A 21,281-nucleotide genomic window follows, 5' to 3' on the forward strand; every position below is an offset into this window, starting at 1 on the left:
AAAACATACACTAACTTATTATAGGAGGAAAGCAAATACTGCAGAAGCGGCGGCAGCACCGACAGCACTAGCAAAAGGCAACTGTCGCAAGAGGGACCGCGGCGACGGGTGGCGGTGTGGGCGTTGGGGGAGCGGCCGCGGTTTCACGGCTCGCCGGCGCCGGAGGAGCGGCGCCAGGTTGAGAGGTTTCAAGGATGGGCAGCTCGACCGGCGGAGCGGCGCCAGGTTGAGGTATATTAGGCCCGGCCGAGGGACCGGCGCCGGTTTCAGGGATCTGACAGTCGGGCGGCGGCGGTTTCGACGTTTACTTGGAGTGGTGGGAGTGACGGCAGGGTCCCCATCCTGACCGACCCCGCCTTCCTCACGGATCCAGAGTCAGCGTCCGAATTGGATTGGTTCACAACAGAAGCCTTCTCCATGTTGTGTGACTCGATGCCCTACGTTCAACGCTTCCAACCAAAGCCTGTTCGACCAGACGGTGCCCTAGCCGACTTCATTGCGCAAACTGCTTCAGAGTCGAATACTGGGGAGGGTGTGCAGAGAGAAGAGCTGGCGTTTCTTCTGCTCCTTAGGCAGAAGCAGATTGTGTGTGTGTGGGAAAGTTGGGTGAGAGGGAAACCACCTCCTTCGTTCCTTTTATACCAATTTCTTACGTGATATTTAATTAAATACTTGATATAACTTAATTTAGATAAATAAAAATGGCACGTGACGACCTTACAAGTATTCCCACCAGTCATGGATGGACCATCCCGTTCCTTACTTGTCTGTTACACCTTGTAACTCCGGTCTCCAGCACGACCTCCGTCATCCGCTGTTTGACCTGAGAAAGTGCCCCGACACCTGGCTCGCGCAGCCGCTCTCCATCTCGTCAGAGAAACACGAAGGTACGTTTTTGTGGTTCCCAAATCGTACACGATATTGCTGTGGGGAGAGGTGGGTTCCCTCAGGCCGCGCGATACTCGTGATTGCGGGTTGGTCTGCCTTTCGGTATACCCAGGGCGTGCTTCACCGGACCCAGCCGCTCTTTTTCCATTCCACATGGATTGGTGGATTGGTGGAAACAGAGTTTCTGCGCCCAACCGGTGTGCAGGACTTGCAGCGGTCATTGCTGAGCTGTGGGAGCTTTGAGTGCCTCGTACATGCGGTCTGCGACCCGTGACAGGTTGGCATCAGCCCTTCCTATGCGCAATTTCCACCTTCGCTAGTCCCTACGCCGGCGGTTTTCTGACTTCGGTCGGCGCTAAGCAGAGCAGGCAGCCTTGTCCCTTTACGATTCTAGCATCCGTGGACGGAAGGTCCATGTGTATATTCGTGTAGAAGAGGCAGCAGCTTACATCAGTCGTCAAATAGGGTGCATCAACACAACTTTCGAATGTATACTTACCACCCTTTCTCCCTTTCTCTTTCTCGTTTGTGCTTCTACCCGCCTACGTCATCGTCTTTAACGATGTTACCCGACATTCGCTTTCTGCGAGACCCACGCGCGCTTTCCGTCCCCTCGCGTTTCCCCCAATCTCGTCACCATTACCGTTCGCCAAAATGACCCTTCGTCTGGTGTTTAAACTGGCTCGCGCGTCCTGCCCCGACATCTGGCTCGCGCATTTGCTCTCCGTCGCGTCAGGCAACAAAACAGTAAGGTGCGTTTCGTGGTTCCCAATCATACACGACGTTGCTGTGGGGAGAGGTGGTTCCCTTGGGCTCGCGCGATACCCCGGGTTTAGGGGTTGAATTTATGGTCTACCTGTCGGTGGACCCTGTGCGTTCGTTACTGGACCAGCCGCTCTTTTTCTTCCATGGATTGGTAGAAAGAGAGTTTCTGCGACTCGTCGGTTACTGGACCTGCGATGGTGATTGCTGAGTTGCGCGAACTTGAGTGCCTCGTCAGCGTGGTCTTTGACCCGTGACAAGTTGGCACCAGTTCCTTCTAGAGTGCTTCGTACGCGTCAACCCGTACCAAGCTACTCCAACTCCTCTGTGCGGTCTCCCAATTTCGTTAGTCCCTGGCCGGTGGGGGATCTGACTTTGGTCGGCGCTAGGAAGAGCAGGCAGCCTTGTCCCTTTACGATTCTACCGTGTCCCTGGACGAATTGTTCAGCGGGTCATTTATTTGACATTCTCCGCATCGAAGAGGCAGCAACTAGTCGTCGAATGGGGTGCATCAACATCAATATTATTTTCGGATGTATACTTACCACTTTTTTTCTTTTCTTCCTCGTATGTTCATCCTCCACCCTCTTCCGTCACCGTCTTCAACGACTTTTTTTCGGCGTTCGTTCTCTGCGAGATCCGCAAACCGCGAACAACCCCCTGCGACACTCTTGTACCCTCAAGGCTTAATTTAGATATTATAACATAATGTTAAGCTGTTGTATTTTCTTACGAATATAAGGGGATGAAGGTGGAATACGGCTTCTTAGTGTCGTCAAGCTGTACCCAGGGATGCATTATCAGAATATGACCAAGCTGCCCACTCTGAAGAGACCTGTGATTGCTTGACTGACAGATTGATTTCCGTAATCAAACTGCCCCAGATTGCAAGGCTAGTGTTAGCCATTGGAATGATGCAGGCGTTGGCAAATAATTTCATTGATAACGATCACAATATCAGCCAGAATAGGAAGCACTCTCCTCCCTTCGTATGCCAGTCCTAACCCCAACCCACCACCTTGCCCTACTAGCTTTCTCAAGGAATCCGACTTTCAGGCTATTCAAAGACATGATTGGATCACAGCCGATCTTGTAGACACTACTAGAAAATATCAAGAGTTCACATCTGTCGGGCGTGCAAAGAACACAAAAGCGTCGGTGATACAAGTGTTCAGATCTCCATGAAGAACTGAACACGAGACGGGGAAATTGCTACATGGGCAGCGCACCAGACGATGTAGCCGGGATTATCCTAAAGGTGGTCATTAAAATTCAAAGATCAGTAATTTTGTACATTACTTGATAATACCTCCGAGAGAGCATCTCGCATCCCAAAAGAGCACATATTGCCCTTGCTGATATCATATTCCAAGTCATCTTAAATCCGTTAGAGTGTAGCAAAATGCTGAAAGACCAAGTCACGAGGGAGCAGATCATTGCGCAGATCGGGGGAATCGGTGCAACATTCGCAATCGAACACCCATATTCCACAAAGAATGTTCTGTCCCGCGAATTATGGAATTTTTTGAATTCCACCATGATCACTGCAACCGTTTACTCTGCCAAGAACTTGCCAACGACATGTTTTTATTCCGTTCGGGGTTGCCTTCAGCACGAGAGACTGTAACCATGTGCAAGATCAGAGAGATAATGAATTTGAAGAGCCAGAAGATGTGATCGTGGGCATGAAATCTGTCGTCACAAATGATGAAAAAATGCCTCGAAAACGACCGGACTGATCACCCATGCTCGCCGAGAGGTGACGAGTTGACTGATATCGGCGCTAACTGAGATGGCTAATTGTTGAGGATAAAAAGGGCGTTGGAGTTCTCCTCCCTCCTCTCTATTCAGCGTCCGGTCTCCCTTACTCACGAAGCACCTCATCAAATTTATCCCAGCAACTATGAAGATCACCCTTCTCTCTTTGGCTTTTGCGGCCTCGGCCATAGCAGTGCCAGTCCAACCTAGCTCTAGCGCTAGCATGGCCCCGGAGGCGGTCTCCAGCATTCCTATATTCCGTCATCCCAAGAATGCTACAAAGCTCGAGAGGATTGTCGCCAACAAGGACTTTAGCATTCAGAAATATTCTGCGCTCACCTCTGGTTTGCATGCACGCGGTCCGATTTTGACAAACGACGCAAACGAGTTGTACTATGGGCCTGTAACCATCGGATCCCAAACGTTCCAGGTTGATTTGGACACAGGCTCCTCCGATTGTATGTGGACCATCGGGATTTCAAAAGGCTCTTTAGCTGATCAGAATGAGTTCTTCTAGTTTGGCTTCGCGGAGCAAACTGCCAGTCAAGTGATGGCTCCTGCGGCAATGGCCAGCCCGCGGTTAGCACGCGCGAGTTCAAAGATACAGGTTCCCAGTTCCAAGACTCTTGTAGGTTCAATTGAAAACAAAGCTAGAATTGCTGGGGCGGATCATTCTAACTATTTTACATCAAGACGGCTCTGGCTCTGCAGACGGCGAAATCTACCAAGGCACTTACACACTCGGTGGCGTGACCGCCAAGAATGCGTATTTTGGTGTATCGACGAACGAGCAAGGATTTACCGATCCCGCAGACGGTCTTCTTGGATTAGGATTTGCGGCCATCAGCAACATTGCTTCCGCCACCAACGGTCGGGCCCCGATTGATGAACTGGGATTGAAGTCGTTCGGCTTTTACCTCAGCAACGCCAATGACGGAGACCAGGGACTTGTTACTCTGCAGGGAGCTGACAGTTCAAAGTACACGGGAGGATTCAACTATGGTGAGACTATACACATAACGGCATTCGCCCTCTGCGTGTGAAATCTCATCCATCTTGCAGTACCCTTGAACTCTCGTACCTACTGGCAGTATTCTCTCAGTGGTGGCTCTGTCCAAGTCGGCAACACCAAAACTGCGTTCTCAATCCGAAACGCCATCGCCGACACTGGTACAACCCTCATTATCATCGGTGACAAGGAAGCAAGTGCAATCGCCAGAGCTGTCGGCGCCGACTCTAACGGAAATATTTCGTGTTCCGTCGCCAGAACCGGTCCTAAAGTGGTCTTTAACATCAACGGCGTGGCTTACGCTATCCCACCTAGCGTCTATGTGTTTGAGGACCAGGGACAGTGCATCCTGGGCATCCAGGGCGGTGCAGCTCAAGCTGGCGTCGCAATCTTTGGAGACGTTTTCATTAGACAGTATTACACCTTATTTGATGTTGCTAACAGCCGTGTTGGATTTGCTCTAGCTAATCACAACTAGACTCTAGATACACCATAGAATGACATGCTACCGTCGCTGGGCGACGAAAAGATGTAGTTAGAGTAGGTAGACTAGTTCAATTCAATATACAATTCTTGGATAGCTGATATATTCGACAAGTCCTTTATACATAATCATACTATTCCAATATAATTACATATAATAAAAACAAACACTAACTTCTCAAAGGAAGAAAGCAAATACCGCAGAAGCGGCGGCAGCACCGACAGCGCTAGCAACAGCACTAGCAAAGGCAACTGTTGTAACAGGGACCGCGGCGACGGGTGGCGCAGCTGGTGCGTCGGGAGCCGGGGCGATGGGCGGAGGTGCAGGGAATTCAACCTCCGCCGCGCCAGCGGCATCAGGGTCAACGGTTTCAGGGATCGCCGCGATGAGAGCTGGCGCGGTTTCAGGTATCGGAGAGTTGGGCGGCGGCGTGTGGCGCTCCTGCGCCACGTTCGTTGTGGCTTGGCTGATAGCCGTGTCGCCCGAGTTGTTAAATCTGTTTCCGTTGATAACGTTTCGATTTTGGATATTCACGGGAGTCTGCCGTGACCGGCGGCAGAGCGTAATTAGCAATTCTTTCTGAATTGCATCGTGCCGTTCTAAAAGTGTTGACGCGCGGGCGCGCTCGGCGTCCTTGCGGGAGTCGTCTCCCAAAATTTTTGTCAATGCACCCATCCACGCCCGATTGGGCTGAGGGTATTCCTTGCCCACGTCAGTGGCAAAGGAGGAGACCGTCCATCTTTGCGGTCTTCGTCTAAAGAACCGGTCTACGCGGCGTTGCTTCTGGGCTTTCGTCAAAGTCATTGTATGTTGGATATTTGGTAACAAATCAAATAGCTGGACAATAAGCGGCGGACATCGCGAGACCTCCTCTATTTAAAGTCCTTAAAAGTCCTGTATAAAATTAATTATTCCATATTTGTCTATATTACACATCACGTGAGCAATTACTCTCTCCATGGCTGTGCTGGGTGATTTTTGGCACAGCAGGCAATTAATTAAATTATTATTAATTGCTATTAATTGCCTGCTGTGCCATAAATCACCCAGCACAGCCATGGAGAGAGTAATTGCTCACGTGATATGTAATATAACTTAATTGGGATAAATTGTATATTATTGGCACAGTCATAGAGAGCATTGTTAGTAATATTGGGACACTAAATTTTCTTCCGGCTATTTAAGGACGCCTTCAACGCGCGTTCCCTTTCCTCCCATTCACACCAATGTGGTGCCATCACCACATTCGCAACACCGTTCTCCACCACAACCTTCGTCTGCGGGTTGACCTGACTTGGCACTTGCTGCCGGCCCCGACTCGTGGGTTGCGCGCTCTTCTTCGCGTCAAGGAGACAGTAAGGTGAGTTTTCATGGTTTCGAAAGTATACGACGTTGCTGTGGGGAGAGGAGGGATCCCTCAAGCGCCACGATAACCGTGCAATGGGTTCAACTTTAGGTCTACCTTTCGGTAGACCCTGTGCGCGCTTGACCGCGACCCAGCCGCTCTTTTTCTTCCATTCCAAATGGGTTGGTTGGAAAAAGAGTATTCTGCACCAGTTCGGAGGCTGGACTGGCGGTGATTGCAAATCTTCGCTGGTCCCTACACCGATCCGGTTTCTGACTTTGGTCGGCGCTAAGCAGGAGCAGGCACCCTTATTCCCTTCACGATTCTCACGCGCCGTGGACGAACAGTCCATGTGAATACGTACAAAAGAGGCAGCAACTTCTATAGTAGTGTCAAATGGGTGCATCAACATACTTTTCGGATGCATGCTGACCATCTTTTTTCCTTCCTTTTTTCGTATGTTCATGCTCTACCCTCTTACGGCATCGGCTTCAATGATTTTCGGCCTTCGTTGTCACGAGAAACGCGGCTTGTTTTCTTCACCTTTGACCTTGATTTATCTTCTCCCACCTTTTATCGCTTCTTCCTCGGCTGTTCATGGCGCCCTCTTCCATCACCTTCAACGATTTTTCTCGGCGGTCGTTTCCTTTGAGACCCTCGCGCGTTTTCCTTTTCCTCGGGTTCCGCCAACCTCCTCATCACCGTCAACAAAACAACCTCCAACATCCGCTGTTTGAGTTAATACTGGCCCTTCGTCGCCGGGCGCGACAGAATTAATTGAATATCCGAAACCGGCAAGTGATTAACGGATACCGAAATCACTCAAGAATAGTGGCGAAGCGACAATTTCCTATCCTTAATTTAGATATTGTAACCAAGTGTCAACCTGTGTACTGTCTTACGAATATAAATGCATAAGATAGGACTTTTTCGTGAATGCTGGACACTCTGAAGGACCTGTGTTTGATTGGTACATTGATTTCCCTGCTTGAGATACCCAGTTTTTTAAGACTGCGACACATACAGACAGTTTCCGTTTCCGGTCATGTTAGCCATCGAAATGATCGTGGCATTGATACCTTCATCAATCGGCGTCGTATGGGCTAGACTAGTAAGTGCTCCCCGAAACTTCCCAACCTACCTACCAACTTTCTCAAGCAATCCGACCTCCAGCTTGGCAAATTTGTTCAACGGCATGATTGGATCACAGCCGATCTTAAGAAACTCCTAGGAAGCATGCGCAAAGTGGAAGAGATCGTAATTACACACGAAAGCGTCAATGATACTTGTGTTCAGATCTCCATGAAAAAACAAGGCTCTGCTGAACACGAGACGGGTAAATGCTGCATGGGGAGCGAGTGTGCGCGGGCGATGTATGGATCTAGCCGGTATTATTCCACAGGGTGGTTAATTGTTCGCTGTGCCAAAAATAACCGGCACAGCCATAAAGAGAGTAATCACTCACGCGATACTAATTCACTACTCGTATCGAAGTGTCCATCTGACAAATGTTTCTGCTGTAATCCCGTTATCTGTAAGATCAAATATTCAATACCAGTTTTAGTTAACGACAGACGACATCTTGCTGGTGGAACCGCGCAACGCGGTTTTTTGAACAACTGGCTCAAGTGGCTCCAACATTTCCTTTGCCACTAAAGTTCCAGCGGAAAATACTCTACCAACCAGGGTTTGGACAGAACTCTTGACCAAAATTCTGAGTGAACCACACCGCACAAACGCCGAAAAAAACCGTGCCCTGCGACTTTCGAAAGTGCACGACGTCATGCAGAAAGACATTATTTTCAGCCTCTGCCGAACAGTCTAGTGCAACTCCGAGCAGACTATACTGTCAGCGGAGAAATCTATTATAATAGGGGCGACGCGTCTCTTGCCAAGCCACACGCTAAACAAGCCACACATTTTCCCTGAACTAAACCACACACTTGCCTGGACAAGCCACACACTTTCCCTGAACTAAACCACACTCTTCCCCTGGACTGAGTCCCTGACGCAAGCCACACGCTTACCCTGAACTAAACCACATTCTATCCCTTGGACTAAACCACACTCTTTCCTTGGGCTAAACCACACGCCTAATCAGCTCGTAGGCCATAACCCCCAAGGACCACGCTCACAATGACATGGTCTTTTTTAAAATCATTGGACATTGGTGGATTAAGTACAATAAAAAACAACACGATGCACTACTCTTCAGTCATCAAGTTGAAGCCTGCCAAAGCATTGATCGGATTAGTCGAGATTCAGGTAAACCACAACTTCGCTCAGTTGACATGATACTCACAGTGCGGCTACGCCGCGCATGATCCAGTGCTTTTCTGGTTTATCAGTGGGCAATCTGATTCCAATAACAAAATTTGTGGAATGCCCAGTAGTGGATAGAACTCCTCGTCTGGCGCTCGTCTTGTATACCGGACAATCGTAGGTTGCTTTTACCTGTCTGTCGGACACTCTGCATGGCTTGAACCATATTACGGGGAGCGGATCGTAAAGCACCTTGGGGAAAGATTCTGCGATGAATCCCTTCTCTCGGTTCCATCTTGCACCCTCCAGGAATAATCCGCTAACATAAACTCCGTTGTCAGCGGCCGCAGTGATATCGGACGGGTTGGATGGTAATACGTCAAAATCCAAGCCCAGCTCATCGATAGGTATTGTATACTTTCGTGCATAATTTTGGAGCGTTGCTATGTAGAAGAGGGGACAAGTACATTAGTGTGTGAAGGCGTGAAAATGATTCGCTACTAGTATCATCTTACCTGTAATAAAGGACTGGGTAAAGAAGAACCCAGACATCCAAAAGACTTTTGGACTCCCATGCTCAAACCAATCTCGAAAGAACTTTATTCTCGCCACGAGGTCGTTGATGTACGCTCCAAGTGGTTTCAAACTTGGATAACTTTTCGCCGCCCACATTGCGGGTATTCTGCCGACCAGAATACTCTTACAGACTTCCTCAAGTTCCGCACTCATCACTACCAAGCCGCGAATCGCTTTCTGAACGTTCACCAAGCTGACCAGTACAACTTGGATGAGCCGATTGAACCGTATCATTTCCTGTATCAGGACGGTGTTCATGCTTTCATTGTAAGTGACAGGATATTTCTTTACGGCCTCATCGATATTGAAGACGGACGGTATTCGTGACAAGATATCGGTTGCAACTTCTATGAGCACCTCGTCACTGGTTTTCTGTCCACCACCTCCAGCCACGCTGCGCTCCTGGGTAGCGACAACACTCTCAAATAAACTTCTTGTTTCCGCAAGCTGGCGGGCAATATCACCATTGTCGTGTATGCCAAAAATCTCGGGGCTCTGGTTAAGCGGCAATGACCGAATATACTCCAGGTAATTTTCGTATGTGCCCTTGACAGGCGCATAGTAGGTTCCAGACGGAGAAAACCGGTAATTGTTATCCTCCACTATAGCTGGACAATAAAAGGTCGTCAATATGTTCATCAATGTCCGCCGATCCCAGTCGTCCGTTACACGTCCACCGTAATTGCATTCCCCGGTAAGGTAGATTAAAGCTTTGAAGGGTATTTCAGAGTATTCGTTCAAGAACATTTGGAGCTGACGCATGCTGATGCCTATAAACCGAACATTCAAGAGTTAGCGACATAGCAAATCGGGCCTTGATACAACACGATACATACGGAGATCCGAGTCATTAAACTCGTATGGAATGTTCCAACCCAACGGGCCAAAGTTCCTTCTCTCTTGAACCACACCATGGAATGTGCACAATCCGAAGAGCAGCTTTTCCCACTCATTTGATTTTACGGACCCAGCGAAAAACTTTTCATCACTGATGGGGTCGCTCAAGTAACTTTTAAGGAGGTTGGCTTTTAGCCCCTTTGGAGGTTCATTCGTCATTTTTACGCCTCTATAGTGCATGGATTAATGTCCGATATCGTAGCATGTCGGTTTAGTGGTGCTTACCCTTGCAGAATGCTAGCCGGAAACTTTGGGCTCGGGTAAGAAGTCAACCAAAGTCGGAAATCTTTGTGAACGGAGACAGCCTCGGTGCTAATATCATCCACAATTTTTTCAAGGGTGGGAAGCCAGCTGACAGCCAGATGGCAGTTCTGGAGAACAACCCAGGTTCCACCTCTTTGAGCTTCTTTCACCATTGCTGCGGCGATTGGACCCTGACCTTGACCTAAGGAGATTGATTGACATTTGGTGCCCGCAAAGCCTTTATCTTCTGCAAACTTCAGAAGCCTGCACCAATATTATCAATGCCTGTTTGTGTCCAAGTACAGTTAAGTAGACAGTTTACTTACTGAGACATTGGATCTACCCCCGGGGATAGTATAAAAATGAGCGCTGATCGGTGGTTCGAGTCTTCGAAACTTGCTGCCAGATCGAAAGTTGGAGGCTCGATGAACTTGTGGCCAAGTTTGACTCGAACAAATTCTTGTATGGCTGGTATGATCCTCTCAGGTCTGAGAGCTCTCACAACCAACATCTTCTGGAATTCATTCAAGCTAGCCCATTTGCCTGGCAATGCTGCCTCATGCGGCTCGCCATGTTCAATCCATCCTTTCCATTCCTGTGGATCAAACTCTTCTCTGAGTCCGGAGAATGCAGGAAGGTCCGACATACGATATATCTCCGCCCACGCCTTCTCTGAGATTAGAGTTGGATCCGGATTCGGAATTGTCGGCGCTCCCACACTAATGCCACCCGTAGTAAGATGTTGAAATTCGGGTTCATTCAGCTCCTGTCGGTTTTTCAGAATACTGGTGCATAGAAGAAACGAGAAGAGGAGTTTGTCTTTTTCAAACAGTGAACGGCACACGTTGAGGTAAAGTGAGTATGTGAAATATGACTCGAGGTTCTTCAGTCGCCGCTTAAGTACACTGGATTTGTTGGATAGTGCAATGCCGTTGATGAACAGATCAATGAACCAGGTCAGAGAGTACTGGTACATTGGATCTATGTTTGCCAGATCCGCAATGCAGAAGTAGAGCGTAGATGAGTGATTGGCAATGGGCCGGTATGAGTTACGTGTTTCATCGATTTTGCGTTCCGTTTCCTCTGCAATCTTTTGCTTTTCGAAGAGTTCCGTGGATATCTCCTTGGACGAGGATAATACCTCAATTGCCGTCTCATTCTCTAAAATATTGCCCTCTGCTGAGGAAAGGATCTCCAAAATTCTGTCTTCAATTTCTTTTAGCCGCTTCTTGTTTTCCGCGCCCTGTAATATCAGCTGCGTCTTTTCCTCCTCAAGCTCTGGACGCTCTTTGGTCACGACGATTCCAAGAAGTTGATCTTCTAAACCCTCAGGCGTAATCATGAAATTGAGCAGCGATACCTTAACCGCAACTTCGGGAAGATAGTGTGGATTCCTGAGCTTCGTGGTGATGTAGAGGCGGAAGTTGTCAGACCATTCTATAACTGCATCTCCCAAGCGTATACACGTACTACCCCCAGATTTGAAGGTCTGCTTTTGGAGCACACTATCAAGAACCGGGTCTAGCTCCTCCTTCACGTTCTCTAGAAGCACTGGTGCGCCGAACTGAATCGCGTTCTCCAAGTTTCGAACGTAATCGGGATCAGTGAGCTTAATGATTTGTAAATTGTTTTCCTTTTCCATATTCTTAACCCACTTGTTCGCCTGGCCTTGCGGGTCGATCATCAAAGGCCATCTTCTGGCATTTTTCACAATTATACCATTGTCTACGGAGAAAGCGTCGGACGGCAACCCAGCGATGTTCCAGGCTCTAATTTGAATGGGATCCCCTAATACCTTCGCTAGGGAAAATGCATCCGAGCAGGGGATCATGGCCTTATTCATCATAGCCAGCCACCCGTTGATGCATTCGTGCCTGTATAGCTTAGTGAAGGCACCGAGGTAAGCGATAACTCCTGCCGATATCAGGACGTCACCGGTCAAGTTAAACAGGGTTTGATCCAAGATTTTCACCACATCGGTCCATCGTTGCTTCTCGCCACCGAGGCCCCCGAGCAGCTTTTGAGCGCGGTCCAGCTGCTCCTCACAGCTTTTCACTTCTTTCTCCAATCGCTCCTTTTTGTCAGATAGTGCCTGAAGGTTGTCATTTAATGCTTGTAGACGGTCAAGCACTGCTTTTAGCTGGGCGCGTTTTTCAGCAAGGCCAGCCATGGTCTCTGCCAGTTCAGCTTCAGCGTGCGCTAGGGCGATTTGTTTCGGAGCAACCTCCTTCGCAACACGGTCATACGCTTCCATTGCTATAATCCAGTTACACAATCCTTCTGCCGCAGACGACGCATTTCGTACTTTCTCTGGCTTAAACTCTGGATTTGGAATATACTTGATTCGGATTGCTTTGATCACATGTGCTGGAATATCATCCTTATCAAACGACTTCAAGCTGTCTAGGAACTTGGGGTCACCGAGCACCTTTAGTGAGGTTTTCCAGTAGTCAAATACCATCTTTCCAGAGCCCGAGGGATCTGGAATCCTGTCGGGCTTGACATCCTTCATAACACAAACGGCTTCCATCACCAGCTTCACACCTTCAGGTGGATTCTTCATGGATTTCACCAAATCAATGTCGGACTTCTTCAGGGTATCCAAAGCTGCGAGTGCCGAGTTCAACAACGGCAACGCCTGCGCCAAATCATTTTCACATTCCTGTTTGATGGCAGACGCCTGCTCTGCCTTTTGCGCGGCGACGGCTTCGTCGGCCGAAACAGTTTCCTTTGTTGCCTCCACCTCAACAGATTCCTTCTCAATTTTCTTCAACATTTCTACTGTTTCTTCGGAAGTCTTTTTCAGCTGAGGTTGGAGACTGGTCAAGTCCTCCTGCATACGTCCAATTTGTTCTGCAGCAAATCGTAGCTTGTCGAGACCACCGACATATCGTCTTTTGACTGCCGCCACTTCCTCGCGCTTTGCTGTAAGTAAATCTTTATATGCATGCAATAATTCCAGATAGCTGGTTGGAGTCACATAATTGTGTCTTGACGAAGCTGATAGGTATCTTTCCGACAACGCAATTGCGCTTTGGTGGAAATGTTTGCACATTTGCACCACGGCATCTCGCACCGTGTCCCCAAGCTCGACTTCGCTCAGGAACTGCCATGCAACGGCTTGCAAGGCGTCGTCCGGCCAGGCTTGGAACCAATCAATAGTGCAGCAGTTGACAAGGGAAGAAAACTGCCTGAGCCTTGCACGGAATGCATCACCAATAGGACTCATACAAAGAACAATGTGAAGATTGTTGCGCACGCGTTCGATAAAGTAACTGTACAAGGCGGCGGGACTGCCATCTCCCGCTTTACCTTGCTCTTGCGCGTCCGACACTATCCGATCAATGATATTCTGCCGCTCGTCCGCCGCAAACAGGTTTGGTACATCTCCTGAATTCAGTAAGTTACTAACGTCCTCTATAAATGATTCTTCCTTGATTTGAGTATCGGGGAAGAGGAACACCGTTTTCTTATTATCGGCTCCAGCCAAAATGAGAATTTTCTTCAAATCCTCCTTCCATTCCAAACGGGAGTAGGATTTCGATATTTCAATTTGATAGAGTTCATACTGGCAAATAAAGGCCGCTAAACGAGTCAAACTTTGTCGTCCACTGCCACCAACTCCGACCAATAATGCATTTCCTCCAGGCAATCGGAGTATGCGACAGATTCGGGACACGTGCTCGATGGCGAAACGGAATAATACCAAGTTTAGCTTTGCCTTCTTGACCTGGTTATATTCACCTAGCTGAGTCTGTACCACTTCTTTCATCTTATCAAAGTCAGTCAGCTCCGTGTAGTCTGGTTCTACATTTGGAGTGCGCTTGCTAAGGATGTCTCCAAACATGAGACTTCGTAGGTCATCCTCCATCAACATTTTCTTATCATCCAACTCGGTGGATCCGCTGGCTAGATGAGCGAAAATCTCATCTGGTTCTCTGTCAAACTTTTCTTTGATGACATCGAGAACATGACTGAACAGGTTGTATCTATCGTCCTCTGTCACCAGCCGATCGTAAAATACTCGGTACACCTCATGCGTCCACAACCGTATAACCATATCGCTGGTCTTAAAAACGTTGGGACGCGAGAGAACAACACCTTGAATAACTCTTGCAAAATCACGAAGGTTGAAGGTGTAGTGCGTCTTGGCAGGTGTGGGTAGCAAATTGCCTACCGTCCACTGGAATACACTCGTCGTTGCTTCCACCAGATTGATAGCGACTGCTCTGATGTCTTCAGTAAAGTCAAGTCGCCCAAAGTGCCAATCTAGTATAGAAGTGAAAATTCGAGACATTGTCTGATCATCAAAGGAGTTGATGACAATCTGGTTGAAGTGTCGCTGAAATCGTGGCGTAACGACATTGCGCCCTCCGCCCGGTGGACCCATTGCGGTTACCAGTTGGATGTCAATGAGTTCTAACCTGGAAGTATCCTTTTTGTCATACCAGTTCCCATGGTCCAGCCACTGTCGAAAGAGCTCAATGGGCGGCTGAGCTCCGTACTGCTCCTTGGCAGGCATATTCAAATCATCGATAAAAATGAGATACTTCTTTCCCACAGGTGCACCAAATACACCCTTTCGGCGCTTGTCCAATTTCGACATGACAATATCTTGCGTTTGTGCTGCGCTCGTCCGCGCCGAAAAGCTGATAAACATGGGAATAAATTTGTCCTTTGGAACGCCATCCAGCAATTTGTTACTTATGTACTTGGATTTTCCCGTGCCCGTCGGGCCGACGAGTAAGAATCCCACGTCGTGCATGATCATCAGGTCCATCAAATAGTTGTACCTTGCTGTGTCTTTAGTCGGGATTATGATGTCGTTGAAGTCGGCATTGGCTGGAATTGGTACACTTTCGATCGTGCTCAGCCAAGGAACCCACTCATCGGTCTCTTGTGTTCGGTAAAGATAGTCATACAGTGTTCCTGCGTCCGGAAGCGGGAGTTTCATGGGTTCAGGTAACTGCCCAACAATTTTCTTGACACATGCATCAAACTTGACTTGACTCTGTGCGTCAATACTGCCTCCAATCGTCCAAATGAGCGCAAAAAGAAATCTGCATTCTAACCGTTGCTCTAACATCGGATTTGAAGCATTTGTCGCTTGATCTGTGTCTCGCATATCATCCAACGTGCAATCAAGTAGTCTGATCAAGGAATTCACAAGTCCAATGTCCGTGGTAGGAGAGACTTCTTTACATTCTCGGCGCAAACACTGCAATGTGGCCGGAACGAAGGATTCGAAGAGCTGCTGAAGATGCTTTACGTGATTTTCAGCGAGGTAATCAAGTCCTTGTAGCCATGAAACCATCATTGGCTTCCATCCTAAACGCTCGGGTTCGAGGTACACCATACCACATCGACTAACAGTTGCCGGCTACCATGACAGAACGCATCAGCATGACAATGAAAAGCTGGAGGAGTGAAAGGGAATATCAACTTACAGAAGCTACGGCAAGGTCCATCACTTCAAAGACTAAGCTCATGGTGTTCGACAATTGGATGATCTCTCCGCTCATTAAGCAAAGCTTCTTATTGTCGTCCAAAACGGTATTCATATTTTCCACCCAGACTGCATCCACCGGTCCATCAAATATGACCCACTTCCGATCTGGAATCGTACTGTTTGCAAAGCTCCGAAAAGTTGTCGCAAGAACACCATCAGTCCACTCATGAGAAACAGGATCAAATTGACCGTAGAGTTGACCCATTGCAATAGCCTTGGGATTGATTACTCTGTACTGGACTTTCAGCCACTCGGCATCTGGAGTATCATTTCCTTCCTGATTTCCCAGATCCGTCAACGCTTCTGCCAAGACACGGTACGCTGAGGTCTTTCCGCCATAAGGCTCCCCGACAAGCATAAATCCGTGGCGGACGAGCATCATCTCATAAAGCTGTATAATTTTCTCCAGGAAGGCAGGAACGAGTTGCAGTCGCATCCTGTGGCATACTTTCTCGATTGCGGATCCCAGAACCGCATAGTCGGGTTTCGGCAGGCGAACCCCGGGGAAAAGGTCCGATGCGATGCCTTTGAATAAAGCGATATCTTGGGATAAAAATTTCGGCAAGTTGACATCAATAATGGATCTCAGCACGAGTATATTCTCGTCCTCTTCCGGGTACTTCAATTTTAGGTTTCCAGCGGCGGTAAGTACACTCTTCACCGCACGCATACCGTAATCGTAATGATCTTGGCTAGATAGTTGCTCAGAGCACAAACGGTATGTGGCAGCGATCTTGCGAGCCAAGTTACGGGCTTCAATGAATCCACAGGAGTAAAGAGTGATTTCCGCAATAAGAGTATAATCCGGTACCATCATTGCTACGGTTCTAAACAGCGCTTTCAAATTATCCGGTAGTTCCGATCGCCCGGCATAACCGGGATTCATTGTAATAAAGACTGCGCAGGTCGGATTCAAGGTCAAACGGGTGCCCTCAAACATAAATTCGGTGACCTTCGCCCCAATAGCACGCTGAATGGTTAAAATTTGTTGAGCAACGACAGATAGAACTTCCAAATCGATTCGATTAAACTCGTCAAAGCATGCCCAAGCACCGGCACATGCAAGGCCTTTGAAGAATTTTCCCATCGCGAGATAGTCGAGGCCATCAGAACAGTTGAAAACGACGCACTGCTTTGCCAGCGCCTTTGCCAAGTCCTTTGTCGTCTCCGTCTTTCCAGTTCCGGCAGGACCCTCGGGTGCACCACCAAGGTTAAGATGTAGTGCACCAAACAATGTCCGATAACAGCGATCCGTCAAGGGAGTAATCACCAAACGTGGTGAATTGCCAAGATATTCATAGCCATACTCTTTTTGCGCATTGATCATCCTCACGAAAACATTATCTTCTTCCCAATAGTATCTCAATTGAGCTAGCCACGAAAAGTCGTTGATGTCTTTGAGGCTTTCCTGAGCAAGTTGTGCAGTCACATCACGGGCGTGGACATCAATAACGACCAGTGCACCCAGCGTTGCTCGAGCCATTTTGCTCAACGATCCACGAACAAGTCTGATGACTTCGTTGAGATCTTTGTTTAATTGTTGAAGGTATTCCTCCAAGCCGCGCTTTCCCTGTTGAATAGCATTCTCGACGCCAAGGGTCCAGTATATTTGACTGACACAGAGAACGACCTGACCCGGCCAGTCGAGGACCCACTTTTCACGAGCATGACGCTGATAGTCGTAGTACGCTTCTTCAACTTGGTACCGCACGCTTTGCAACATTGCTTTCTCGACCTAGTCGCTCAAAGTCAGCGTCAGTGCGCCAGCGGTTCGCGACCCTTATTGATCCCTTACCTGAGACAGCCATTTTTCGACACTCCCTTTGGCATCGACAGTGGATACTTTCTCCACCAGCTCCAATCTCTCCTTTTCACTTGAACATAACGCTTTAATGTTCAACTTATCATCGAACTCCAAGTTCGCCACACCCTCGAAACACTTTTTCAAATGAGGCTGGACTCGGGTAGGGTCTTTCGTTTCACTCAGTATCTCGAGCATCTCATCATTGGAGAGGAAGAAGAACCGGGGGAAGAACAGACGTTTCACTTCTAGATAGGAATTTAGACCTTTTAGAATGGCTTCGAGCATGAGACTGTTTCTTTGGAGATCTTCCAGAATTTGCGGTATTTCCGTGGCTTTCAGGATATGCCGGTCTTCATTGACAGCCTGAACAAATCTTTAGAATTGGCAGTCATACATGCTTTCAAAGACATACATTCAACGTACGTTCATCATCTTCCTCCAGCTTTGGTCCACCATCTTGAACTTTCTCCCCTCTTCCGGCATCTGATTCATGATATCTTCGCTGCTGAAAATGGGTTCAAGATACAACCACGTAGCTTGCACTTTCAACCATTCATCAATGATCTCTTGTGTGTTGAGCAGTCGTCTTTCCCAGTCTTTAATCTGCTGCTCAAACGGTTTAATATAAGGCGATCCGCGCATGGATTGCGTCTTAACGATTTGATCATCCAGCAGTTGTTGTGCGTCATCAACAGCCGATAGAATGAAGGTGCCGCTTTCTCGGTAAGGTAGGAGGTTGAATACCAAAGGCTCCCATTCGGTGAACATTTTCGTCATATTCTTTTCGAGTGTGTATTCCTTTGAAGCGGCATCTGCAAGCAACCTTTATTAGAATTGCAAGAAGCTTATCATTGCCACGATTTGCATGTTACCGCTAACTTCCTGGAACGGCTCAAGGAATGGCTCTAAATTCAATTTCAACATTTTTCTCAAGCTCGTTGTTGCGTCCGGCTTGATATCAAACCCCGCAATCTGTGTCATCTTATTCCAATGTCGGTCTCTCATACCAGGGTTACAAAGCACATGAATCAGAGGTAAATTGATCATGAACTCATCAATTTTTTCTCGGACTTGCTTTGCAATGTTCTGCGGTGCGGCGTCTTGAACCAAACCACCGAGCAACCGGTAGATTTCGCGTTTGAGTCCATCGACTTCGACTTCAATCTGTTCCGCGTCCAACTCCAAGAGGTTTCCGTCCATCCATTTTTTGTAAGATCTTTGGAAATTGACGGCCGTACTGTAAAGCGCTTGATATGGTTCGAGCATTCCCATGATTTGTTTCCTCTGGGGATAGACCGTTACATTCCAGCCGAATAATTGCTCCTCCTTGTTAAATGCGGCAATGGTATCCGCCGCAGACTGGAGTTGCTTTGCAAGCGTTTGCACCTTTTTCACATAGAAGGGCATTTCATCCAAATCGCCGACTTCCTTCAGCTCTTCCACTTGCTTCTGGAAGTCATCTAATTCGGACTCAAACTTGGTTCGCCGCTCCCGCAAGTTTGCCTCGTTCTTTTCCCTCGCTGCCCCGATGATCTGGTTATGGTTCTCCATGATTGGCACGATCCGTTGGGGCCAGGTGAAAGTGACATTGTTCAGCGAAATATGTTCCTCTGTAAGAGCCGAAAAGTTCACGATATAAACCAATCGACGGCGAGCTTCTTCCAGCTCAGCCAAGAGTGCAGGAAGCTCAACATTCCGAACTGTCTCCATATATTCCATTTGGTCCGCCATTTCCTTAAAGTTTTCGGGGATTCGGAGGGCGCGCTCTGCAATGACCTCGTATCGGGCACAGATTCTGATATGATATTCAATAAGACGAAAAAAATATTGACAAAACAAAGAAGATACGCTACCTGCGCTGGTGTTCGGCATTCTGTTCCACAATTTTCGTCAGAAATTTGTTGGATAGGGTAATTGCTTGAGCTGCCAGAGATTTATGCAACTCATCACAATTCAGCTCGACCATGGGCAATTCCACTTTTCGCGGATTGGCAAGTATGGAGGAAGCAAGAGCACGATATTTATCAATTTCCTAAGAGCAAAATCATTCAGCTCCTCTACAAATTATGCACTGATTATGAACTTACCACTGTGTATTCCTCAAAGGTATGTTCCTCCGTGAAGAAATTCTCCACTGCTTCGTCCACTTTATGCGTATATATATCCGCATAGATATAGTACTTCTTCACAAAGTTTTTGATCACTTCGAAGCACTCTGCAGCGTATTTTTCCAGTTCTTTTTCAGCACGATCGACAGCGCCATCTTCTAATGTTATCCGCATCTCATCACTCCCATCTACTGCAAGCATTCTAAGGACCTCAGACCCGGAGGTGGCAGGATTGGCCAAAATGAGGTCACCACTGGGTCCAAAAATTACGTTTGCAATTTTTGGCATTGACTCCACAGTTTTGACAACGTAGCCCAAGCCTTCAATAAGGGCTTCAGTTATTTCGGAGAGAGGAGGATCAAACTCAATGGCGTTCTCGGAGTTGAGCCATAGGCGAACCATAAAACGGGGAGCACAAGGGCGCAAGGGATGGGAAATGGAATCAGCGGCACTATCTTGGTGAATTGGGTAAGTGAAGAGAGAGCGAAAGTCCTGCAGTGATTGGGCAATGATAGAATGCACTTGTTTGTACACCATAGTTTCGGCTGATCGGAAAAAGGAGTCTGGAGGGCGTGCAGGAGGCGGCTTTCTCCGATCGTTCTTATGAAAAAGGTCTGTAAACTCCCGCAAGATCGTCATATACCACCTACAACCAAGGTTAGCAAATTGGAGCCGTGCTTAGATATGTCGCCATGCGGCATACCCATTCAATAGTCTCTCTCGACACTTCTCGGCATCAACCAATACTAAGCTCCTGAATCCCGAAATTCTAAACGCCTCCCTCTGCCCTCGTATCTCATCCAAATCCACGAATCGAAGTTTATCAAACTGGAGCCACAGAGCTAGCATCCGCACCATAAGGAAGTGGGTGATGTGCAGATTCTTCTCAAGTTTTGCACGGTTTTCGAGAAAAGAATGGCGCCATGGGGATGGAAAGGGGCACTTGTCTTGAGGGAATGGGAGGATGTCCGCTGAGGTGCTGGACGCTTGTTTAGCACATGGATTGCAAGATAAGTTGGTGACATATTGCCGCTACCTTTCACGTTCCTTTGAACCTGATCCCCTTCTGAGGATGTAATCGACTATCAAGGAGAAGGATCGTGAGTCCATACTTTGCATTAAACCAAATATCTGATGATTGCACCGGCGTACCCGCGGACTGCTTTCCACTCTCGCTGTACTCCTTTCTAGCTTCCTCCAATAAATCCGCTGTCAAGTCAGGGTAAACGTCCACTAAAGCTCCAGGAATACTCTGCAATATGTTGATCACCCAGTCCCGGCTCAAATCGCTGTCGGTGTGTGACCGAATGGTTTGGTCAAAGTACTCATAGAACGCCTTGAAAATTGTCAATCTGAAGGGCCTCCGTTAATGGAAGCGACACAATTCATACCTCAACCATATCCTTATCATCTGAGACGTTCGTGGATGTCACTTCGTTGAGTATCTTTTGAACTCGGTTATCTGGCTGAAACTCGCTCGACATATTCAGGATTAAAATGCCAGCCGCATCTGCAGTTTTAAAATTATATTAGTTCAAATATTAAAGAGCACAGAGCATGGAGGTGAACTGGCGCAGCATGCCTTCTTGTGGTTGTTGCACTTTTACATTCTGCTGATCCCTGGTGAGCATGGTGC

General features: G+C 47.9%; 6 protein-coding genes across 6 annotated transcripts; 2 read left to right on the forward strand and 4 right to left on the reverse strand.

The window, feature by feature from the left end:
- Nucleotides 1-770: 770 nt before the first annotated feature.
- Nucleotides 771-1,109, reverse strand: SPPG_08788 (uncharacterized protein; the record flags this gene model as incomplete). Its single annotated transcript, XM_016756935.1, has 1 exon — nucleotides 771-1,109. The coding sequence occupies one exon, from the start codon at nucleotides 1,107-1,109 to the stop codon at nucleotides 771-773; it is 339 nt and encodes a 112-aa protein (XP_016603833.1).
- A 2,091-nt stretch (nucleotides 1,110-3,200) lies between these two features.
- Nucleotides 3,201-5,043, forward strand: SPPG_08789 (uncharacterized protein). The gene is made up of 4 exons (XM_016756936.1): nucleotides 3,201-3,866; nucleotides 3,926-4,036; nucleotides 4,102-4,410; nucleotides 4,471-5,043. The coding sequence occupies exons 1-4, from the start codon at nucleotides 3,554-3,556 to the stop codon at nucleotides 4,893-4,895; spliced, it is 1,158 nt and encodes a 385-aa protein (XP_016603834.1). The 5' UTR covers nucleotides 3,201-3,553; the 3' UTR covers nucleotides 4,896-5,043.
- On the reverse strand, nucleotides 4,989-5,742 carry SPPG_08790 (uncharacterized protein). Its single transcript, XM_016756937.1, has one exon. The coding sequence runs from the start codon at nucleotides 5,703-5,705 to the stop codon at nucleotides 5,079-5,081; it is 627 nt and encodes a 208-aa protein (XP_016603835.1). The 5' UTR covers nucleotides 5,706-5,742; the 3' UTR covers nucleotides 4,989-5,078.
- Nucleotides 5,743-6,061: 319 nt separating this feature from the next.
- SPPG_08791 (uncharacterized protein) lies at nucleotides 6,062-6,619 on the reverse strand (the record flags this gene model as incomplete). The annotated part of the gene is made up of 1 exon (XM_016756938.1): nucleotides 6,062-6,619. Exon 1 carries the CDS (start codon nucleotides 6,596-6,598, stop codon nucleotides 6,062-6,064), a length of 537 nt encoding a protein of 178 aa, XP_016603836.1. The 5' UTR covers nucleotides 6,599-6,619.
- On the forward strand, nucleotides 6,119-7,196 carry SPPG_09579 (uncharacterized protein). The gene has a single exon (XM_016757756.1). The coding sequence runs from the start codon at nucleotides 6,672-6,674 to the stop codon at nucleotides 6,981-6,983; it is 312 nt and encodes a 103-aa protein (XP_016603837.1). The 5' UTR covers nucleotides 6,119-6,671; the 3' UTR covers nucleotides 6,984-7,196.
- An 875-nt stretch (nucleotides 7,197-8,071) lies between these two features.
- On the reverse strand, nucleotides 8,072-21,276 carry SPPG_09580 (uncharacterized protein; the record flags this gene model as incomplete). The annotated part of the gene is made up of 17 exons (XM_016757757.1): nucleotides 8,072-8,476; nucleotides 8,549-8,951; nucleotides 9,024-9,854; nucleotides 9,921-10,150; nucleotides 10,207-10,488; nucleotides 10,551-15,604; nucleotides 15,672-17,468; nucleotides 17,529-17,900; nucleotides 17,961-18,349; nucleotides 18,410-19,332; nucleotides 19,391-19,569; nucleotides 19,625-20,291; nucleotides 20,349-20,624; nucleotides 20,682-20,727; nucleotides 20,798-20,981; nucleotides 21,037-21,155; nucleotides 21,228-21,276. The coding sequence occupies 17 exons, from the start codon at nucleotides 21,274-21,276 to the stop codon at nucleotides 8,458-8,460; spliced, it is 11,820 nt and encodes a 3,939-aa protein (XP_016603838.1). The 3' UTR covers nucleotides 8,072-8,457.
- Nucleotides 21,277-21,281: the final 5 nt, after the last annotated feature.

This window comes from Spizellomyces punctatus (genome assembly GCF_000182565.1).
Source record: "Spizellomyces punctatus DAOM BR117 chromosome Unknown supercont1.27, whole genome shotgun sequence".
In the NCBI taxonomy this organism is placed as follows: Eukaryota; Fungi; Chytridiomycota; class Chytridiomycetes; order Spizellomycetales; family Spizellomycetaceae; genus Spizellomyces; species Spizellomyces punctatus.